At 45.8% G+C, this 18155-nt stretch overlaps 1 protein-coding gene across 2 annotated transcripts in view; it reads left to right on the plus strand.

Moving 5' to 3' along the window:
• Window positions 1-18155, plus strand: part of IGSF3 (immunoglobulin superfamily member 3) — a 159466-nt gene that overhangs the window by 43761 nt on the left and 97550 nt on the right. For both annotated transcript variants that reach the window (XM_032804829.2, XM_032804830.2), the window contains exon 2: window positions 865-1242. In XM_032804829.2, coding sequence (XP_032660720.1) covers window positions 865-1242 — 378 coding nt within the window. The remainder of the gene's footprint in view (window positions 1-864; window positions 1243-18155) is intronic.

An 18155-nucleotide genomic window follows, 5' to 3' on the forward strand; every position in this document is an offset into this window, starting at 1 on the left:
CATCCTCTCTATTCTCAACAGTGATACAGCCTGCAGAGATCACATGTCCCACCATGTACTGCTCCATCTTGATCCAAGCAGCGAGGGGTGACTAGCCCCAGTATATGTGTCTCACTGTGCTAAATGCTGTTATTTCTTCTCCCCATGTCCGTCTGTCCTCTCACCTCCCTGGACACTGCCAAGGTAAAAACCAATGCTAAAAATATCCCTCACCTATATAAACACCTTAGATGTTTAAAACCAAAATTTAAAAATCATTATCTTAGCTTTTTACCTCTGATGATGATGTTAGTTTTTGGTTTTGACCCGATTTGGATGGTGACCCTGGCATGATCCATTTCACTTTCCGATCTGGTTTCTTATTGAGCTAGCACAATAGTCTTGTGTCTGGGTTCTTAGCACTGCAGGAAAAGGTCTTAGTCCAACATAAAGCTTCTTTTAGCATATCTCTTAAAGGGCTTTACTTTTGGTCAGCAACTGTGAAGCAGCTAGGAGGGTGCATTGGCAAAGGCCAAAGCATTTTGATTCAGACTCTCAAACAATTTTCATATCAATAGCGATTTACAGGGTGCAGGCATAAGAAAATTGCTAACTGGGGTGGGACATTGAGTGCTGTCCAGTGATTGGCTGTCAGGGCGCCTGGATTCTACTCAGAGCTCAGCTCCTGGCTCCCTTTTTGATCTTGGGCAAATCACTTATCATCTATGTGCCCTTCTAGTAACTAGGTTAACCATCCCCTAAGGCTGTCATGAAAACTGAATGAAAGGGGTGTGTGTATGTGAAGTATTAATTTGCTAAATAGCAAAGTCTGTGGACTACTTCTTAATTTTTTTGGAGTAACTTTTTGCCCTTCCTCTTTTACAGGCATGGCCTTGGCACAGCGTCAGGTCACTGTTCAGGAAGGCCCTCTATACCGTACTGAGGGCTCCCACATCACCATCTGGTGCAAGGTCACTGGCTACCAGGGTCCCTCAGAGCAGAATTTCCAGTGGTCCATTTACCTGCCATCTGCCCTAGAGCGGGAAGTGCAGATTATCAGCACCATGGATCCTTCCTTCCCTTACGCCATCTACACCCAGCGTGTGCGGAGTGGGGAGATCTATGTAGAGAGGGTACAGGGGGACTTTGTCCTGCTGCACATCATGGAGCTCCAGGACCGGGATGCTGGCGAGTACGAGTGCCACACACCCACCACTGACGAGAGGTACTTCGGGAGTTACAGTGCCAAGATGAAACTGATGGGTAAGGTGTTTGCTTTATCTTGGTTGTCTGAAACCCGGATCACTAAGTATTGGCTTCGTCCTGGGTTAACTGTGCTAGAATTTATTAAGCCCCTTATGTGGTATGTCCCATGCGTGCTGTGTCCCAAAATGCTTGACTAAGGAAAAAGTACAAGAGAAGAGAATGTGTGTATAGTATAGATTATATGAAACAATGGTGTAAAGACAGCATAAGAGAATAAATTAAGACTCCAGTATTAAGACTTAAAAAGAGGAGAGAAACCAAGAGGTGCAGGCAAGGGAGAAAGGCATTTCAAATCTTGGCTGAAAGCAGGACATAGAATTGATTTGTGTGCAGAAAATAGGAAGCCTGTTCCAAATGACAGTACAGAGAAGAGAGCTTTCATGCCAAAGGGGGCAAAACTGTGTGGCGGGGAAGAGAGAAAGCCAGTGCTAGATAAGCATAAAGACAATCACAGGCAAGGTTCATGAGGCCTGAAAACAAAGGGGAAATGTTGAAATGGATCCTGAAATGAACAAGGAGTGGGATGAGCTTCCTGTGGTGAGGGTAGTGAAGTTGTCTTTTCCTTTGTACTAGACAAATCAGAAAGAGCTGCTTTGTTTTGGCATTTTCCTAGCACCTTTCAGAGAAAGGATCTCTGAGTTGTTTTCAAACTTTAATTAAAGCCTCTGCACATCTCTGTCAGGTTTAGATCAGTGGTATCCCAATTTAACAACTGAGGGAGCTCAGGCATAGACATTATGCCTTGCCTGAGGTGTCTCAGTGAATCTTAAACAGAGCTGGGAACAGACTCCAGAATGCCTGACTCCAAGTGCCATGCCATAATCAGCTCACTATGCTCCCCCCTTTTAGAATAAGTGAGTGGAATAACAACTAGGGGGTTGCTGTGGATAGAGATTTGATCCACTCTTATCCACCCTGGGTATGTCAGAATATGCACGGCTTTGTGGTTGGAGAAGGTTGTGTGATGTCCTCTGCTAAATAGCATGAGCCTAGAAGCAAGGACACAGGTGTTCTCCTTCTGACTCTGCCCTGTGACTGTGTATAAGGCACTTTAAATTCTGTGCCTCAGTCTTCCCATCTGTAAAATGAAGATAATAGTGACTTAACTTGCAGGACTGTGCAGATCAATTAATATACGTCAAGTGCTTATTGACATCCTGGGACAAAAAGTGCTGTAGCATGGCAAAGCATTGCTGCTTATTCACCCTATAGCTGAATGTGCAGAGTTTGGCATTTTAGAGGACTTCATCCTTAGAAAAAACCAACTTGGGATTGATATTTTTGGGAAATAATATAATAATATAATAGTTACATATTCTACTTGTCAGAGATCATGCAAGTAGTGCTTTGACTGGGCTTTTCTCTCCCTTACAAACTTAAATTTTTGGAGGAAAGTGTTCAAAGGTGTCTTCTGGGGAATCGTTGCAAATCAATCTCTTTGGACAGTGCTGTCTTCTATGTTTTCTGTGCATGTTTTTCCTCATTTCCTTAATGTCTAAGGAGCAGTTGTAAATAACCAAAATCTTATATGAAAATAAGTACATCTTCCCTGATATTTATTCCCCCACAAGAAGTCACATTCATCTCCCTGTGACATATTTGTGACATCTCAGTTGTCACCACGTAAAACAGAGGGTTCTGACCTCTGGTGGGGATATAAATAGCAGGAGCAGATGGACTCCTAAGAAACATAGATCTTGGTTTTTAATACAAACTGTCCCTAGAAGCTGAAGTAACAAGGGAAGAGAAATGCAGAAAATAGACTGGTTTCCAAATCGTTTTGTCTCTCTCTCCCAACTCTGAGCAATCACTAGCTCTTGTGAAGGCTTTTTACCCTTTAGGATTATGGATGTTAACCTGGAGTTTAACAACTTTAATTCCTGAATTATTTTAAGCATTCATGAATGGGGTGAAGATGGTGGATAGGGGAGGGGACAGTGATTGTGGGGGTGAGAAATATCAGAGGTTCCTGAGTCTGGAGTAGGAGAGCTAGGTGGAGGAGCAGAGCGATCCATGGAGTAGAAGAAGAAATTTTGAGTAGATGCATGACTCGTGCATCTAAAATGGTGAAGGAAGCAGAAAGCTGCTGGTAGGGAAGAGGGGAGTTATCTCTTGGGGAAAGCGGAGAGCTGCACACCGGGAGCACTGTAAGCTTTTGAACTGGCAAACTCTTTCTAGCAGGCCAGTCTAATGGTGTGCTGGGGTTAGGGATGACCACCTTGTGGATTGGCCAGTTTCTAAAGTTTGAAGGTGGCTAACTGGAGAAGCTGTGTCATGGAGACATGAGGCTATCTGGTCAAGGGGAGAGATCAGTAAGAGGCTGCCAGGTGACTCCATGAAGGAAAACAAAGTCTGCTGTACTGTTGCATTGGTGTGGAGTGGGACACATTCTGCCTGTTGGGGTGGAAGAGAACCAGTTGCAAGTGGGTTATGAGGGTGGAAGGTAATCTCTTTGGAAGGGAAAGGATGGGGGTCTCCTAGATTGGGGCAGATGTTGAAGAACTAAGAGGTGACTTGGCTCCAGTCAGTCACTTAGGCCAAGTACCCCAGTCCTTGAACCCGGGCCCTCTTGCCCAGGGGGTTGGGTTTGCTGCAAGGGGGATCAGAGTTCAGGTTCTGCCTGGGACGAAGGCCTCCACTTGGTGGTTATGAGAGAGGGAAGGGACATGTTGTTGAAATACTTTGGACCTTGACAATGGCCAAGCAGGGTGAGAGATGGCCAATTAAGAAGTTTATGATAGGGGACAAATAGGAGACAAAGCTTTCAAAGGCAACTGGGACTGCAAGTTGCTTTCCTACAGGAAAACGTGGCTCACAATTGGGGTTGGTTTTTTTTTGTGTTTTTTTTTTTTGTGGCGGATGTGCACTAACTTTGTAAAGTTGTCCCTTCCTCCAAGAGAAGCTGATATGAACTGCCTAGAAAATCCTAGATGTGTTGCCTGCCTACCTGCTTTTGACCTGGGGATAACAAACATTGGCTGCTTCTCTCTGCCTTCCTTTTAAACATCACTAAACAGCAGTTGCATCCCACCCTGCCTTTTGGGGAAAGCATGTTCAAATTTGCCCTGAGCTCCCTTCCTGAGGGAGGCAGTATGGGACTCGACTGCATGAATGGAGCCCAAGGAGGAAGCTGGCAAAGTAGCAGGTCATGTGGAGCAATCAACCGTTTCTTCTGCTCAGTGGTAGTTTTTCCACCTGAAATGCAATAGTCTCTCCTGGCATCTTGCAGAGCATTCTGTTAGCTAGCATGAGAACTCCTCCTGTGAGTCAGGGCAGTGACTCCTTGTGGGTGAGTGGGGGATGCTTCTAGTTACTGGAGGGAGTGAGGTTTGCAGCCAGGTTTCCTCCTCTTGGATTCTTGTTAGCACACATGCGTGTCCTCCATTTCCTTTAACCCACGCAGGAGTAAAGAATAGCCGTTCAAGAAGAGCTGCTGAGCCTTGAGTGAGTTACTGTTCTCATTTTCTCCAAAGTGGAACCAACCATTTTTCCTTTCATTACGTTATGAATTTTTAAATCCCTCATTAGGTTGAACAGCTTTTTTCGGTGGTAGAAAGGGCCGGTGAGAGAGAGAGAATAGAGATGCTAAAAATACCTATGTGGGACAGGTGGGGGTACGCAGGGGGGCATGGGGAGGTTTTAGAAACTGCATTGTCTGGACTTCTGGATCACTTAGTGCTATTGTGGTTGATGGTAAATGGTAACTGAACAATCTGTTCCTGTTAGTTACAAAAGGTGGCTCTGGGACCTGGCGATCAGGGAAGGCTCTCTGAACAGGTCTGAGGGCTCTGGAGCCATCTGTCTCTGAGGTCAGGTGGGATTGTAGTGCAGCCTGCCTCTGATAGCTGCTGTTTGACTCCTTGTCAGCACAATGACGTCTTGCTGTGCTAATGCATCCTGTTCCTTTTGGCCACTGTTTGCACCCTGAGCTATTGTGCTGGTTATTCTCTCCCACTCGGAACAGGTGCCTTGTGCTATGAAGCCAAGACACTTCAATCGCGAACTGTTGGACTGATTTGATATTTTTAAAGTCGCATCACTCACGCTTGAAGGTTCACTCCTTCCGCCATTTAATAAAAATTATGACATTGTTTGTTTTATTTTTTGTTTTATAGCTCAATACACAGCATGATGTGGGTTCCTCTGTGTGTATAGGGAATCTGGGTTTGGGCTGGATTCCCCCTCAGCTTTCCTCGGTATTTCCTGAAGCCCACAACATGAGGTGCTCCTAAAACGCCTTGAGACGTTTATCTTCAGGTGCTATGAATTTATGAAAAACGGGCAGGCTGCAACACAAGTCTCCAGTTCATAGAAGTTAGAGATGGGAAAAGTTGGCACCTGTAGCTCCAGCCCTGGAGTCAGTGCCCATACAAGGAGCCACATATTAATTTTTGAAGAGCCGCATGTGGCTCTGGAGTGGCAGGTTGGCCACCCCTGCCTTACAGCATAGGAGTTATGTGAACTCTTCTTGCCTTCATCCTCTAGTTTCATCCTGGTTTGTTTTTGTTTTTGTTTTTGCTGCTCTGAAAGTGATGGAGCTGTAGGGGCATTCTGAAGATTGTGTCTTGGTTCTGACTTGAAAAACCAAAAGCAACTGAGCTCAGTTGTCTCCAGTGTAGAATTTGCAATGCAAAGTCCCCAGGTACCTGGCTAATTCGTGCTAAAGAGAGCTTAGACTGGGAGTGTTGGTGACTTCTCCTTCCTGGGAGGTTGGGCAAGTTTAGGTAAAAATTTAGCAGGGTTGGAATAGGGCTAACTACAGTTTAGTGGCACCCTCATATGCTTTCTTAACCCAGTTATACCTGCCCAGCCAGTCCAGTCTAAGTAAGCCTAGCTCATCTTGTGCAGATTGGCACGTAATCTATGTTCTGTGCCACGTTCCCCTGGCCAGCCAGCACCAAAGCCGATACCTTTCTTCTTGCTGCTGGGACTTGATTAAGGATGGGGGATGAATCGCTTCAGCTGATGAAAATATATTTTAAAAATCTGTTTTATTTTAAAGATTTATGCCTGCCCCATCTGGACTGAGACAGACCTGTGTATGGGGGCCTCAGGACTCAAATAAGAAGTGTGGTATGGAGCAGGATTCAGGTGCATTGACTGAGCTGGGAATAGGGGGAAACACTTTTTACATGTGCTTGCATTTTGCATGGATCTAGCATTTCCCTCTGTACTGAACACTAAAAACATCTGTAGTCAGTTTTAGACAGAAGGGAGTTAGTTGGCCTCTTTCCTTGGCTTGGCATGCAAGTTCTTCACACAGAGAGCAAAGTGAAAGTGAGGTAGTGATGGGAGGAATGTGTTGTGGCAGAGGAGAAAAAGGAAGAGAACATATCTGTCTGCGGTGGATTTCTCTGATGGACCTTCCTTGTTCCTCCTCAAGAAGTTCAGCCATGGACAATCTCTGCTCAGAGCAGAAGAGAAAAACGTGCCTCTCCCTTGTATTCCTGCTTCATATCTCCTGGCTTCTCATTAACATGTGGCTGAGCAATCGCTATGCCCTAATGGGTCTTGTGATCTTGTGTAGCTCTTATTTTATTCTGTCAGCTGGGGCACAGGTGCCTTCACTCCAGGGGGATTTAGAGGTTGGAGAGGACTGTAACACAGACTGGTAATGAGAGGGGAGCATGGTGTGCAACTGAGGACAAGAATGGTTCCTGCAGACTTTTTAAAAGCTTCCATTCCTCCAAGAATGGAGTTTTTCCCCAGTTTTCAGGGGAGAGGCAGATGCCTAGGAGGCAGTGCAATTGGCTCCAGCAAAATGAAACAAATATTGCTGAGCTTGTGACAATTAGCTATTTAAAGAGAAAGCTGTAAAATTAAATAAAATGAGACCTCAGCAAGGCTAACACAATGGTGGCTTTTTCCTCCAGCTCCCCCACCCCTCAAATCCTCACTGTTTTTTGGTACTAGGGTGGGCAGGGGACTCTGTCTAAAAATCTCTAAGGCTGTGTCTATATTACATCTGCCCCGCTCTAAACCGATGGGAGAGAGCTCTCCTGTTGGCTTAACTCCTGCCAGGGCCGTCCTTAGGATTTACAGGGCCCTATGCAGTATTATTAAACTGGTGTCCCTATGCCTGATGGCAGCCTGGGTTCACATGCGTATTTTAGATAAGGGTGATCTTTTGAAGGATTTATTTAAAAAACGATACATCTGAAGATCCAAGCATTTAAGGCTAAAGATGAATACTCAGATTGTACATCTAAAAATCTGTTCAAGGATTTTTTAGAGATGTCATTTTATAATCTTCAGCAACACACTAATGAAATATTTTTAAAGCAAATTTTAAAATAAGGTCCTGTAGACTAACATGTTCTGAGTAAATATTACAGTAATTCACAGCTGTTTTTGTCAGTCAATTCAGAAACTGACAGTATGTACCTCGGGGTTGGCAAATGCCTGTTAAATGGCTTCATTACCACTTGAATAGCTCTTTAACAGTTTCAGTGTTGTGCTAATAGGTCTGACAAGCTAGAAGGCTTTTTCATTTTTAAGTACTAGATCCCCTCCAGAGGAAGACTCACCAGGCTGCAGCAGCCAGCTGTGGTGGGAGCCTCAGAAAGGGTCAGATTAGAACAGGGATAGAAAGAGATGGGTGGGGGAGGGTAGACACTAAAACCCAGGGGTTCCCCCAAATTTTCAGGTGCCCTACACAGCTGCATATGCTGTGTATGCCTAAAGATGGCCCTGACTCCTGCCTCGCCAAGAAGCTGTAGCTATGTTGGCAGGAGAAGATCTCCTGCTGACATAGCGCTGTCCACACCGGTGCTTAGGTCGATGTAATTTACGTTGCTCAGGTTGTGGATTATTCACATCCTGGAGTGATGTAAGTTATACTGAAGTAATTTATAGTATGGACAGAGCCTCCGTACAGAAGGGAAGAATGAAAGGATCCTAGACTTCAGTTCAACAGACTTTTTGGGCTGTCCTGAAGACTTCATTATTGACTATCCCAACACACCCAGGTGCGGTTCTTCCGGCAAAGCAGCCGATGGGTAACAGTCAGGTCCAGAATTGCTTCTCATTAGGCTAGAATTTCTGCTTTCTAGGGGATAGTGAGCTCTCTTGGTCACTTTGCTCACTGGGCTATATCTATTGCTCCACAGCAGTGTGAGTAGCTAGTCCCCTCAGAGTTGCAGCATCCCGTGCTCTCAAACTCCCTTATAATTGGTCTAATAAAATATCTACTGTAATGTATCAATTTACATGGCCCCTGTCATCCTGGTATTAGAGCTCTGGGAACTTTAATGCTTGCTCTCCTCTAGTCCTCAGAGTCTGTGTTTTTCTTCTTGGTCTTCCTTTCCTTGTATCCATGCCAAGACCTTTTTGCAACCCCCCTTCCTTTACAGAATCATATTGTGTTTTAATAGTTATGTAAATACATCTGACATGCCACCCTCATCTTTTGTTCCCCGTTTCTTCTGGGTCTAGAAAAGGTGAGAGGTGGCATACATCAAATGAGTTTGTCTCAGCTGCAGTGGGTTTAGTTGTGAGAATCATCTCAGTAAATGAGGACTCTTGGTCTGATCCTGGCACTTTGGTGGAGGAAGCTAGGGGACAGGGCTCTTGGGTTCCATTTCTGTCTCTGCCACTGACTTGCTATGTGAACTTGCTTAGATAAATCACTTGTCATCTGTCACTGTTTCCTTATCAGTAAATTGGGGATAATACTGTACAGGTGTGTTACAAGGACTTGAACTAAATGTTTGTAGAGTAGCTTTGGATCTTCAAGTGAAAGGTGTTAGAAGAAGCAGAATATTAAGTTTCTGCTGTCCCTAATAAATCATATTGAACATAGATTCACTTCTTGTCCTACTTGCCTGTTTCCCAGTTTCTTGAAACATCTTCTAATATTTTCTAAAATTATTAGGGCAATAGGAATTGGAACTGGATGCTTTAGAGGAGGATGCAAGAAACCCCAAAGTGGACAACAGTGGAATAACATAACTCTAGAAAAGGATGTTTCCTCCTCGTCTGCATCATTTAGATGTCTGGTGTTTTGAAGCAAGAAGGTTTCGTATCCCTTTCAAACTTAAAATAATTCCAGTTGCCGTAACTAGAAGTTCATTATCTACTGAAATGGCTGATCATTTCGAATCCTGCTGCAAAGAGTTCCGCAGATTAATTGTGCATCGTGTGTGTTTTTTTTAAAGTACTTCCTTTCAGCTTTACACTGAAAGGTATCTATTTCAGTTTAACATCCCTTTTGCTCTTCTTTTTTTATGAGAGAGGGCAAATAGGAGCATCTGACCTGCCTTCTCTGCTCCATTCATTTTGTGTATCTTTATCATGTCCCTATTATTCATCTCCTCTTTAAACAGTCCGTTGTTCACCTTTTGTTGCAGTATGCCATCTGCTATTCTATCAGATTGGAATTACATGCCTGGCTTCTTTATTATTGTAGGATTTGACATCCCTCTTCTACCCCAACATATACATAGGAACACGTTCTAGCTGAGGCATTCAACTTGTTTAGTTTCCTAACAGCAAATAGTCTGGCACACCTGCTCCCCTCCGCTGAAAGCGAGTGGTGGTGTGTGTGTCTGTGAGTGTGTGAGGGCAGGTGGGGTGGGTGGGGTTGGTGGTATGACCTCTTCAGTGTGAGGACCTCAGTTGTGGAACTAATCTATTTTTGTCCCTCTCCCCAACCCCAGTGAACCTGGAGTTACAGTCCTCTACAGCACGTTATAAAGTTCCATTTATTTACTTGGACTCTTCCTGATGGGGGTAGGTTTAATTTTTATTTTAGCTAACATATGGAGAAGGTTTTTAATGTTATGCTCTTTGGATTTTTTTTTTTTTTTGAGTGCATCTCTGTACTACTTTTACACTTCTGTAGTAGTTTGGTGCATTTTTAGAAATTAATAAAAGATTTTCAGGTTACATTCCTCTCCAAACATAATTTAGTCTTTATAACAAGCCCTCTGCCAATTTGTACTTGTTTGATTTTGTGATCCTTTTTATCTGACATGGGGAGGAAACTCAAAGCCCAAATGCTGGACCTGACTTTAACATGCAGGACTTCTGTCATGTTTCTTGCATGTCTGTTAGTTTGGGTAGTGAAACCAGACCAGTGGGTCAGTTCAAACATACCTCTTTGATGCTAAAATAATCTCTTCAGCATGATGCTGTTTTCGCAAGCATTAACTTGAACTCTGTCACTGCTTCCACTGATGCTTGACTTTTGCAAGCTGCTGATAGCTCCCTGCAGGTGTCCATGCTGCTAACGGCCTGTTGGGAACATTGACTAGCTTTTTCTTTCATGCCCATCTGCCTTACAGGTATCAGTTCAGAGGGACTGAACTGTCTGCTGGCGACAGCCTTGCACTGACCTTGGTTCTGGAGCGGAAGCAGTTGGTTCAGCCACCTTGCCTGCTCCCTTTGCTTTGCTGATTGAATCTTCCCTCTTTAATCTCTCATGCACCATGGCTCTGCATTTACCTCTTAATAGGAATCCTCATGTAATAAATATGTTTTAGTGTATACAGTACCTTCTGTGCACTAAAAGTTCCATGCTGCGCTTTGACACACTCCTGTTTGAAATGGTCACAGCACACTGCAGAAATTTGGGTGTGTGCGTGTGCTAGCAGGGTCCATGTAGCCACTTAGTGCAGGGCAAGCTAGTGTGCTGTACGTTCACACCCTGTCTTGCTGCATGCGAAGTCTCAGTGTTGATAAGCCCTTAGATTGCTTAGAACCACAGCACTGATCCTTTTTTTCTTCCTAGGTAGGTGAATTGAGTTCCGTACATTGGTGGGGCTCTTTCAGATGAAGCCCTCCCTGTTTGCTATATGCAGGAAACTTTGGTGCAGCACTCTAACAGTTGTAAAGGTCTGTGAGACAGAAGATGCTAGATAAAAAGAGCAAGAGAGGATTGGAAAGACTGGGCTAGCAGGTGGTGGAGTGAGGTAGGTGCTAATGTTGAGATTGAACAGAGTTTGGTATGTGCATCCAAGTCTCTTTTTGTAGAGATGTCTCCAGACATCAGAGGGAAGCTGGCAGAGGGAAAGCATTTGAGACCATGGCTACACTTACAGCTGTACAGCGCTGGGAGTTACAGCTGTCTTCGTACAGCTGTGTAGGGAAAGCGCTGCAGTGTGGCCACACTGACAGCTATCAGTGCTGAAGTGTGGCCACATTTGCAGCATTTGCAGCGCTGTTGGGAGTGGTGCATTGTGGTCAACTATCCCACAGAGCACCTTGTCCCATTTTGGCGCTGTGGGTTGTGGGAAGGGGACGGAAGGGTGCGGGTCATTCCGCTTCCTGTCGCAACGCCCCATGGTGCATCGCTTCACATCCCAGCAGTCACTGTTTTTCCGTCCACGTTGGGCGCCATTGTGAGTCTCCCAACGATTTCTGTGCAGCGCGATTTCTGTGGGAAATGGAGCCTGAGCTGCTGAGGACTTTGCTGATGACTGTCACCAGCACATCACGTTTGGCAGTTGAGCTATTCCTTCAGCTCCAAAGTGACAGTGAGGAGTCCGACAATGATATCGAGTTGCCTGATGCATGTGACACTAAATTGCTTGTGGCATTCACGGAAATGCTAAGCACCGTGGAACGTCTCTTTTGGGCTCGGGAAACAAGCCTTAGTGGTGGGATCACGTCGTCATGGAAGTCTGGGATGACAAGCAGTGGCTGCAGAACTTTCGGATGAGAAAAGCCACTTCCATGGGACTGTGTGCTGAGCTCACCTCCACCCTGCGGCACAAGGACACAAGATTGAGAGCTGCCCTGCTGGTGGAGAAGCGGGTGGCTATTGCAGTCCGGAAGCTGGCAACTCCAGACAGCTACCGATCGGTCGCAAACCAGTTTGGAGCGGGAAAGTTGACCATTGGAATCGTGTTGATGCAAGTTTGCAGGGCGATTAATCGCATCCTGCTAAGAAGAACCGTGACTCTGGGGAGCGTGCAGGACATTCTGGATGGCTTTGCACAAATGGGTTTCCCTAACATGGTGGAGGCATGATAGATGGACGCATTATTTCCTTATTCTGGCCCACCCCACCTGGCATCCGAGAACATTAATTGGAAGGGGTATTTCTCTATGTTCTCCAGGTTGCTTGTGGATCACCGTGGGCATTTCATTGACATTTACACAGGCTGCCTTGGAAAGGTGCGTGATGCACACATCTTTCGAACAGTGGCCTGTTCAGGGGAAGCTGGCAGGCCGGGACTTTTTTCCCGGACCGGAAGATCACAGTAGGGGACATCGAAATGCCATTGTGATCCTTGGAGACCCGACTTACCCGGTTAATGTCTTTGGCTCATGAAACGCTATACAGGGAGGCTTGACACGAGAGCAGGACCCGGTTCAACTACAGGCTGAGCGGTGCAGAATGACTGTGGAGTGTGCTTTTGGCCATATTAACAAGGGCACTGGAATCTCTGTAGGGGAAGCTAGACTTTGGGAGAAAGCAGCATCCACCTGCCGGTTGTATCCGCGTACGCCGTACACTTCATAATATTTTGTGAAGGGTAAGGTGGAAACATCTCAGCTCAGGACATGGAACTTCCGAGGTTCCATGCCTGGCGGCTGAAATTTGCACAAGCAGACGAACAGGGGCATAGAGGAGGCCCAGTACAGGGCTACAAGATTTAGGGGCCGGGCAGGATTTGCAGGGGCGGGGAAGTAGCGCAAAGAGCAGCTTGGATATTGAGCTAAACGTAGTCTTGGTGCCAATTCGCAACGGGATTGAGCGCAGTGGTTAACAATCCAGTACGGAATCTGTTTTCCTTAACAATGTTTTACATGGCATGTTGTCTTTCTACTGGGCTACTGGTCTTGACTTTTCCTGCAATCTAGAAAAGACTGGTTTCAAAGCCAAGAATTCAATTTATTGAAAAGAAACGTAACTTCTTGACAGACACACAAACAATTTTGGAACCCTAAAAGGGAGGCGGGCGGGGTGGTGAAACTGTCCGTCACAGGTTTTATATTCTGTCCGGATGCTGTGCAATGACCGCTCGCACCGGATGAAAATACTCGCATGGTGTGGGCGTTGAGTGCCAGAGAGTCAAGGGTCGTAGTTCTCACGGCTCGGTTGGTAATGTACAGGTTTTGGGGTCAGCTGGTGGTCGATAGAACCTGAATGCGGGGAAGGGGGTTTGGAGCGTGCATTGGGGCACAAGGGCAAACGAGCTTTGCGGACGAAGGGGGGCCAGCACGGTCTGTGCTCGCCGATGGCTACGAGTCGACGACTCGCGTTACACGTCCATCTTGGCGCACGCCAGGATCTTAACCGCTGCTGTGTGCTTTTTCTTAGCTGCTGTTCGTTTCTTGGCAGATCTGCTGTCCCTCCTTGTCTCCAGTCCTGCAGTTTTTCACTCTCCTGGCAGAGTGATCCATAACTGCTTTAAGCATGTTCTCCATCTCTTGCTTTTCGCGCTTCTTTCCCTGAGGTTTTAGCCTCTGCGTCTGCAGTCGGATGATACCGGGCACTCCAGTAGTCAAGCGACGCGTCCTTAAAGTACAAAATGGCAAACAGTTAACAACAGCGAACCGGGCTGCATTGTTATAATCTTCACCCAGACAGCTTATCCCACACGCTAAGGAGTTTACGTCTTCACTTTTAGCATACCTTTCTCCATGACCAATAAGAGCGCACCTAAACCCACAGGGGCAGAGAAATGGTGAGCTAACGGGGGAATGAGTGCTTCAGGGAGTGCAGGGTTTTCTGTATGTTGTTCGGGGAAAGGCAAAATGCTGCAGGGGGCACCTACACTGAACTCTCTCCCAACATTTTCCACAGCGATTAATCCTGGAAGATATCTCGCTGCTGCGGGTCACATGGGAAGAGCGTGAGGATTTCTACAAGCATGCAGATTTCTGCCCTGGCCCCTTGCAGACTTGCCTGTGTGCAGACAATTCCCGACCACCTCGCAGCACAGTCGTCCCGCCCCGGACCCGCGGTTAGCTGACTGGGAACAGGACCACAGTGGCTGCCCTGTATAACTTGCGCATAGTGCGTTGCCCACGCTCTGGGGGCTGAAATTCTTCCGTAGAAGATTACTGAGCGACGATTACCCGCGAGTATATGACCACATCAATGGGCTATTCCCACACTCTAGGCATTGCATGCGTGCGAGCCCTAACCCCCCTACTCTTTCCCGAAAACATTTGCATCCCTGAAACTAAAAAGCTCGCTTACCGGACCCGCTCCTCTGCTTGTCCGTTTCACCTCAAGTAGTCCCAGCTTCTGCGACTGGCTATGCTTCCTCCTGGCTTGAGAAGAAGCTGTGGCTGCATGCCTCTGGGACTTCCGGGTGTCTCCCCCCCCCGCAGTACCCTCACTCTGTTTCCTCCCCCTCCCCGAAGGTGCCACAATGCGTCGCGTCGGATTGGCGTGGGGTACCCCAAGTATCGGTCAGCTCCTTGTAAAACAGCAGGTCCATGGGGGCAGCAACCTGAGCGGCGTTCCCTCGCGGACGCTTGCAAGGCACTCCGCGCACTCGTACTTTAACCTGGCACTGCACTGTGTCCGGTCAGGCCCCTTTCCAGCATGGCCCTGGAGATCCTGCCCATATGGTTGCTAATTCCTCACAGTCGCGAGCGCAGCCTGTGACTGCACAGCTTCCCACCCCAAACACTGATGGAGCTCCATCACAACTCGCCATGTCCATGCTGGGGCTCATTTGGCGCATGGAGGCATGGTCACCTGGAAAGATTCACTGATTGATTGCACTCCACACCTGGCTGAGCAAACAGGAAGGGGATTTTTAAAATTCCCGGGGCATTTAAAGGGCGGGTCACCTGAGGCCAGGGCAGTAGTGTGTGAACTGATGAGCAGAGTGGCTGAACAGGCATTCTAGGATACCTCCGAATACCTCGGAGGCCAATTACAGCGCTTTTGGTGGCCACACTTGCGGAGCAGCGCTGCATCACCAGTGCTGCAATCTTTATGTCCCAAGCAGATCAGGAGTACAGCCAGCGCTGCAATCAGGGAGATGCAGCGCTGTATGTGCCTTGCAAGTGTGGACGGTGAGTAAGTTGCTGTACTGGTGGTGGGTTTACAGCGCTGCAACTCTCCAGTGTAGCCAAGGCCTAAGTTCCTTTTCTTGAACTTTTCTGCAGCCATAACTGCATTGCCAAAGGGCAGTAGAGAAGCATCCATCTCTTTTGCTTCTGTGTCTCCCTGTGACAGGTGCAATAGGAGTTCATTGGTCAAAGCAGCTTGGCAACTCTTCTGTTGGGACCTGTTTTTTGACCTGCTGACAGACCCTGTTGGTGTTTCTGGCTGCTTTGCTGGAATAATGAGTGGCGGGGGAGAGCAGTTTCTCCGCTTCTGTACTTCAGAAGAGTCTCTCAGCATTAAGTGGGGAAAGTGATAACTGTGAGCGCAGCTGCTAACATATGGCACCCGTCCCCTGCCTTAGCAATTGCTCAGTGAACTCTGAAAGTGAAATACAGTCCCTGCAGCTCCAGCCAGATGCAGCTCTGAGAAATCCTATAATGGAACAGGCCATTATTCTATTACCAGCAAAAATTTCACATTTCACATCTCCCATTTTCCTGCTGCCTCTCTTGGGGATGTTTTGCTACGTTTCTGCCTTCCTCCCACTTTTTTTTTTTTTTTTGTTAATTCATTTTCCCTCTAGGATTACTTCATTCTTTCGTCATCTCCAGTCTCTTAGGTTTGGTTTTTCTGCATCTGTCTGTCTGTCTGTTCCTTAGAGGCAGGGGCAGCTGTTTCTGCAGCTGATGCCAGTGCTATTCTTTGCCAGCTTTGATGCACACAATAAGTCTGATCCCCTCCCCATGCGAAGGAAGAACCACGTCCCAGCATAGCAGGAGAAGTTTAATTGCCATTGTAAAGCTAGCCTGCCTGTGCCTATGCTTGTGTATACCTTTTGGTCACCAATCAGGGTTCCCTCTCAATAGTGACTACAGTTTTGCTGCCTTTTTTTTTTAAAGGGGCACCACATAAACTCTAGAAATAGTTGCAGCAACAAATAATTCTAACCATGTTTCTAATAATACATCAGATTGTGATTTTTTAAAAATCTAATGTACTTTCTAGATTGATGCTGTTTGTACTGTTTCCACATCACTCAAACTTGAAGAACCAACTTAAATGGGTCACTTTCAACTCTTGGTTCTCAAGTCCTAGCCTAGGGCGGCTGTTTTTTTGTTTGTTTTTTTTCTACTTCACGAGGAGATTGCTTTCTATCCAAAATATTGGCTGTTGTGTGAAAGTCAGAAGGTGGAGTTGGGGAAAAAGTTTTCTTGCTGTTTTTGTATGGTAATCAAGAGACTTCTGCCCAAGGTTCTTTGATTCAAGTAGTCAAATGACTTTTCTAATTGCTGGTGATTTAGGAAGTGAGGTGGTAAGGTTGGTTTATGGGAAATTGTGGGATTTGTAATGGAGAAGAGCATAATCAAGAGGCTGAAGCAGTAACTTAAGAGCTCCTGGCTCTGCCATTGACATGCTATCACCTTGTGCAAGTCACTTAATATCTCTGTGCCTCAATCTTCCCATCTGCAAAAGGGGGAATAATAAAGTATCTAAAAAGGGGAGGGCTTTTTTTGAGGCTTAAGTGTCTGCGCATGCTGACACCTTTTCACCAATGGCATCCCTGAGACCTTTACGAAGTTTGAATGATTAATGGTCACAACTTTATTTCTCCTGTTTTGTCAAACAAGCCTGTGATGTTTTCTATAGATCCTGAAATACTGAACAGCTTGGGCTCTTCATATAGGAAGCGTATGATCCTAGGAGGGGAGGTGTTCAGAAAGAAACCTAGACCTGAGTTAGTAACGAACTGCCGTATGGTTTTGAGGGGCTGAGAGGAGACATTTTTCCATCTTGATACGGGGGTTGCCCAGTCAGCTTAGTCCTATAACAGTTTTACAATCTTTATCTGATATAGGTTTAAGAGGATTTCCCTGGGCATGGTGGATTATAATAAGTCGGCAAGCAGTCTCCAGCTGATATTCCTTCAGAAAGTATTTATTTTAAGTGGGTTTAACTGTATTTAATTTTTTTTTTGCATTGGCTGTAAGTAAATTGTTTACACTATTAAAAGAAATAGAATCTAGATAGAAATGAAGGTATTATGACTTTCTAGTCTGTTCTTAAGGGAGGGAAGAGGTATCCGGGGTAGACCAAAGAAAGGAAAGCAGCAATGTGGATAAATGTAACCTCATTCCACAAAATTCTGACTAGTAATACTGTCACCCATCTGTTGCTAAGTTGGAGGTGTTGTGGAAGGGAGGATTTCAGGAAAAACTCAAGTGCTGCATAATTTTTCAGTAGGGGTGTCCCCTCCTATAATTCACTAGTGAACCAGTGACCCAGCATAGTGGTAGAATTGGTAAGCTGCTGCAGGTTCTGTCTTTTGATGAAGTGTGAAGCTGAAGTACCATGTGATTACTAACGATCCTCTAAGCGGCCAGAGTACATTTCTTAAGAGTAGGGTTTAACTGTGGTATCTTGGCCAAGTGCCATTTGATGTAATTACATTATTTTTTCCCCCAAACTTCTCACTATGGCAGGAGTAGGCTACCTATGGCATGCATATGGCACCCTGGGTCCTGGCCACTGGTCCGGGGGGCTCTGCGTTTTAATTTAATTTTAAATGAAGCTTCTTAAAAATTTTAAAAACCTTGTTTACTTTACATACAACAACAGTTTAGTTATATATTATAGACTTATACAAAGAGACCTTCTAAAAAGGTTAAAATGTATGACTGGCACACAAAACCTTAAATCAAAGTGAATAAATGAAGACTCGGCATACCACTTCTGAAAGGTTGCTGACCCCTGCACTATGGTATTCTTCACTTACGCGCCTCAGTTTTCAGAGTGGTAGCTGCGTGCTGAGTTAATCTGTATCAGCAAAAAGAACAGGAGTACTTGTGGCACCTTAGAGACCAACAAATTTATTTCAGCATAAGCTTTCGTGGGC

Source organism: Chelonoidis abingdonii, chromosome 1 (genome assembly GCF_003597395.2).
Source record: "Chelonoidis abingdonii isolate Lonesome George chromosome 1, CheloAbing_2.0, whole genome shotgun sequence".
Taxonomy (NCBI): Eukaryota; Metazoa; Chordata; order Testudines; family Testudinidae; genus Chelonoidis; species Chelonoidis abingdonii.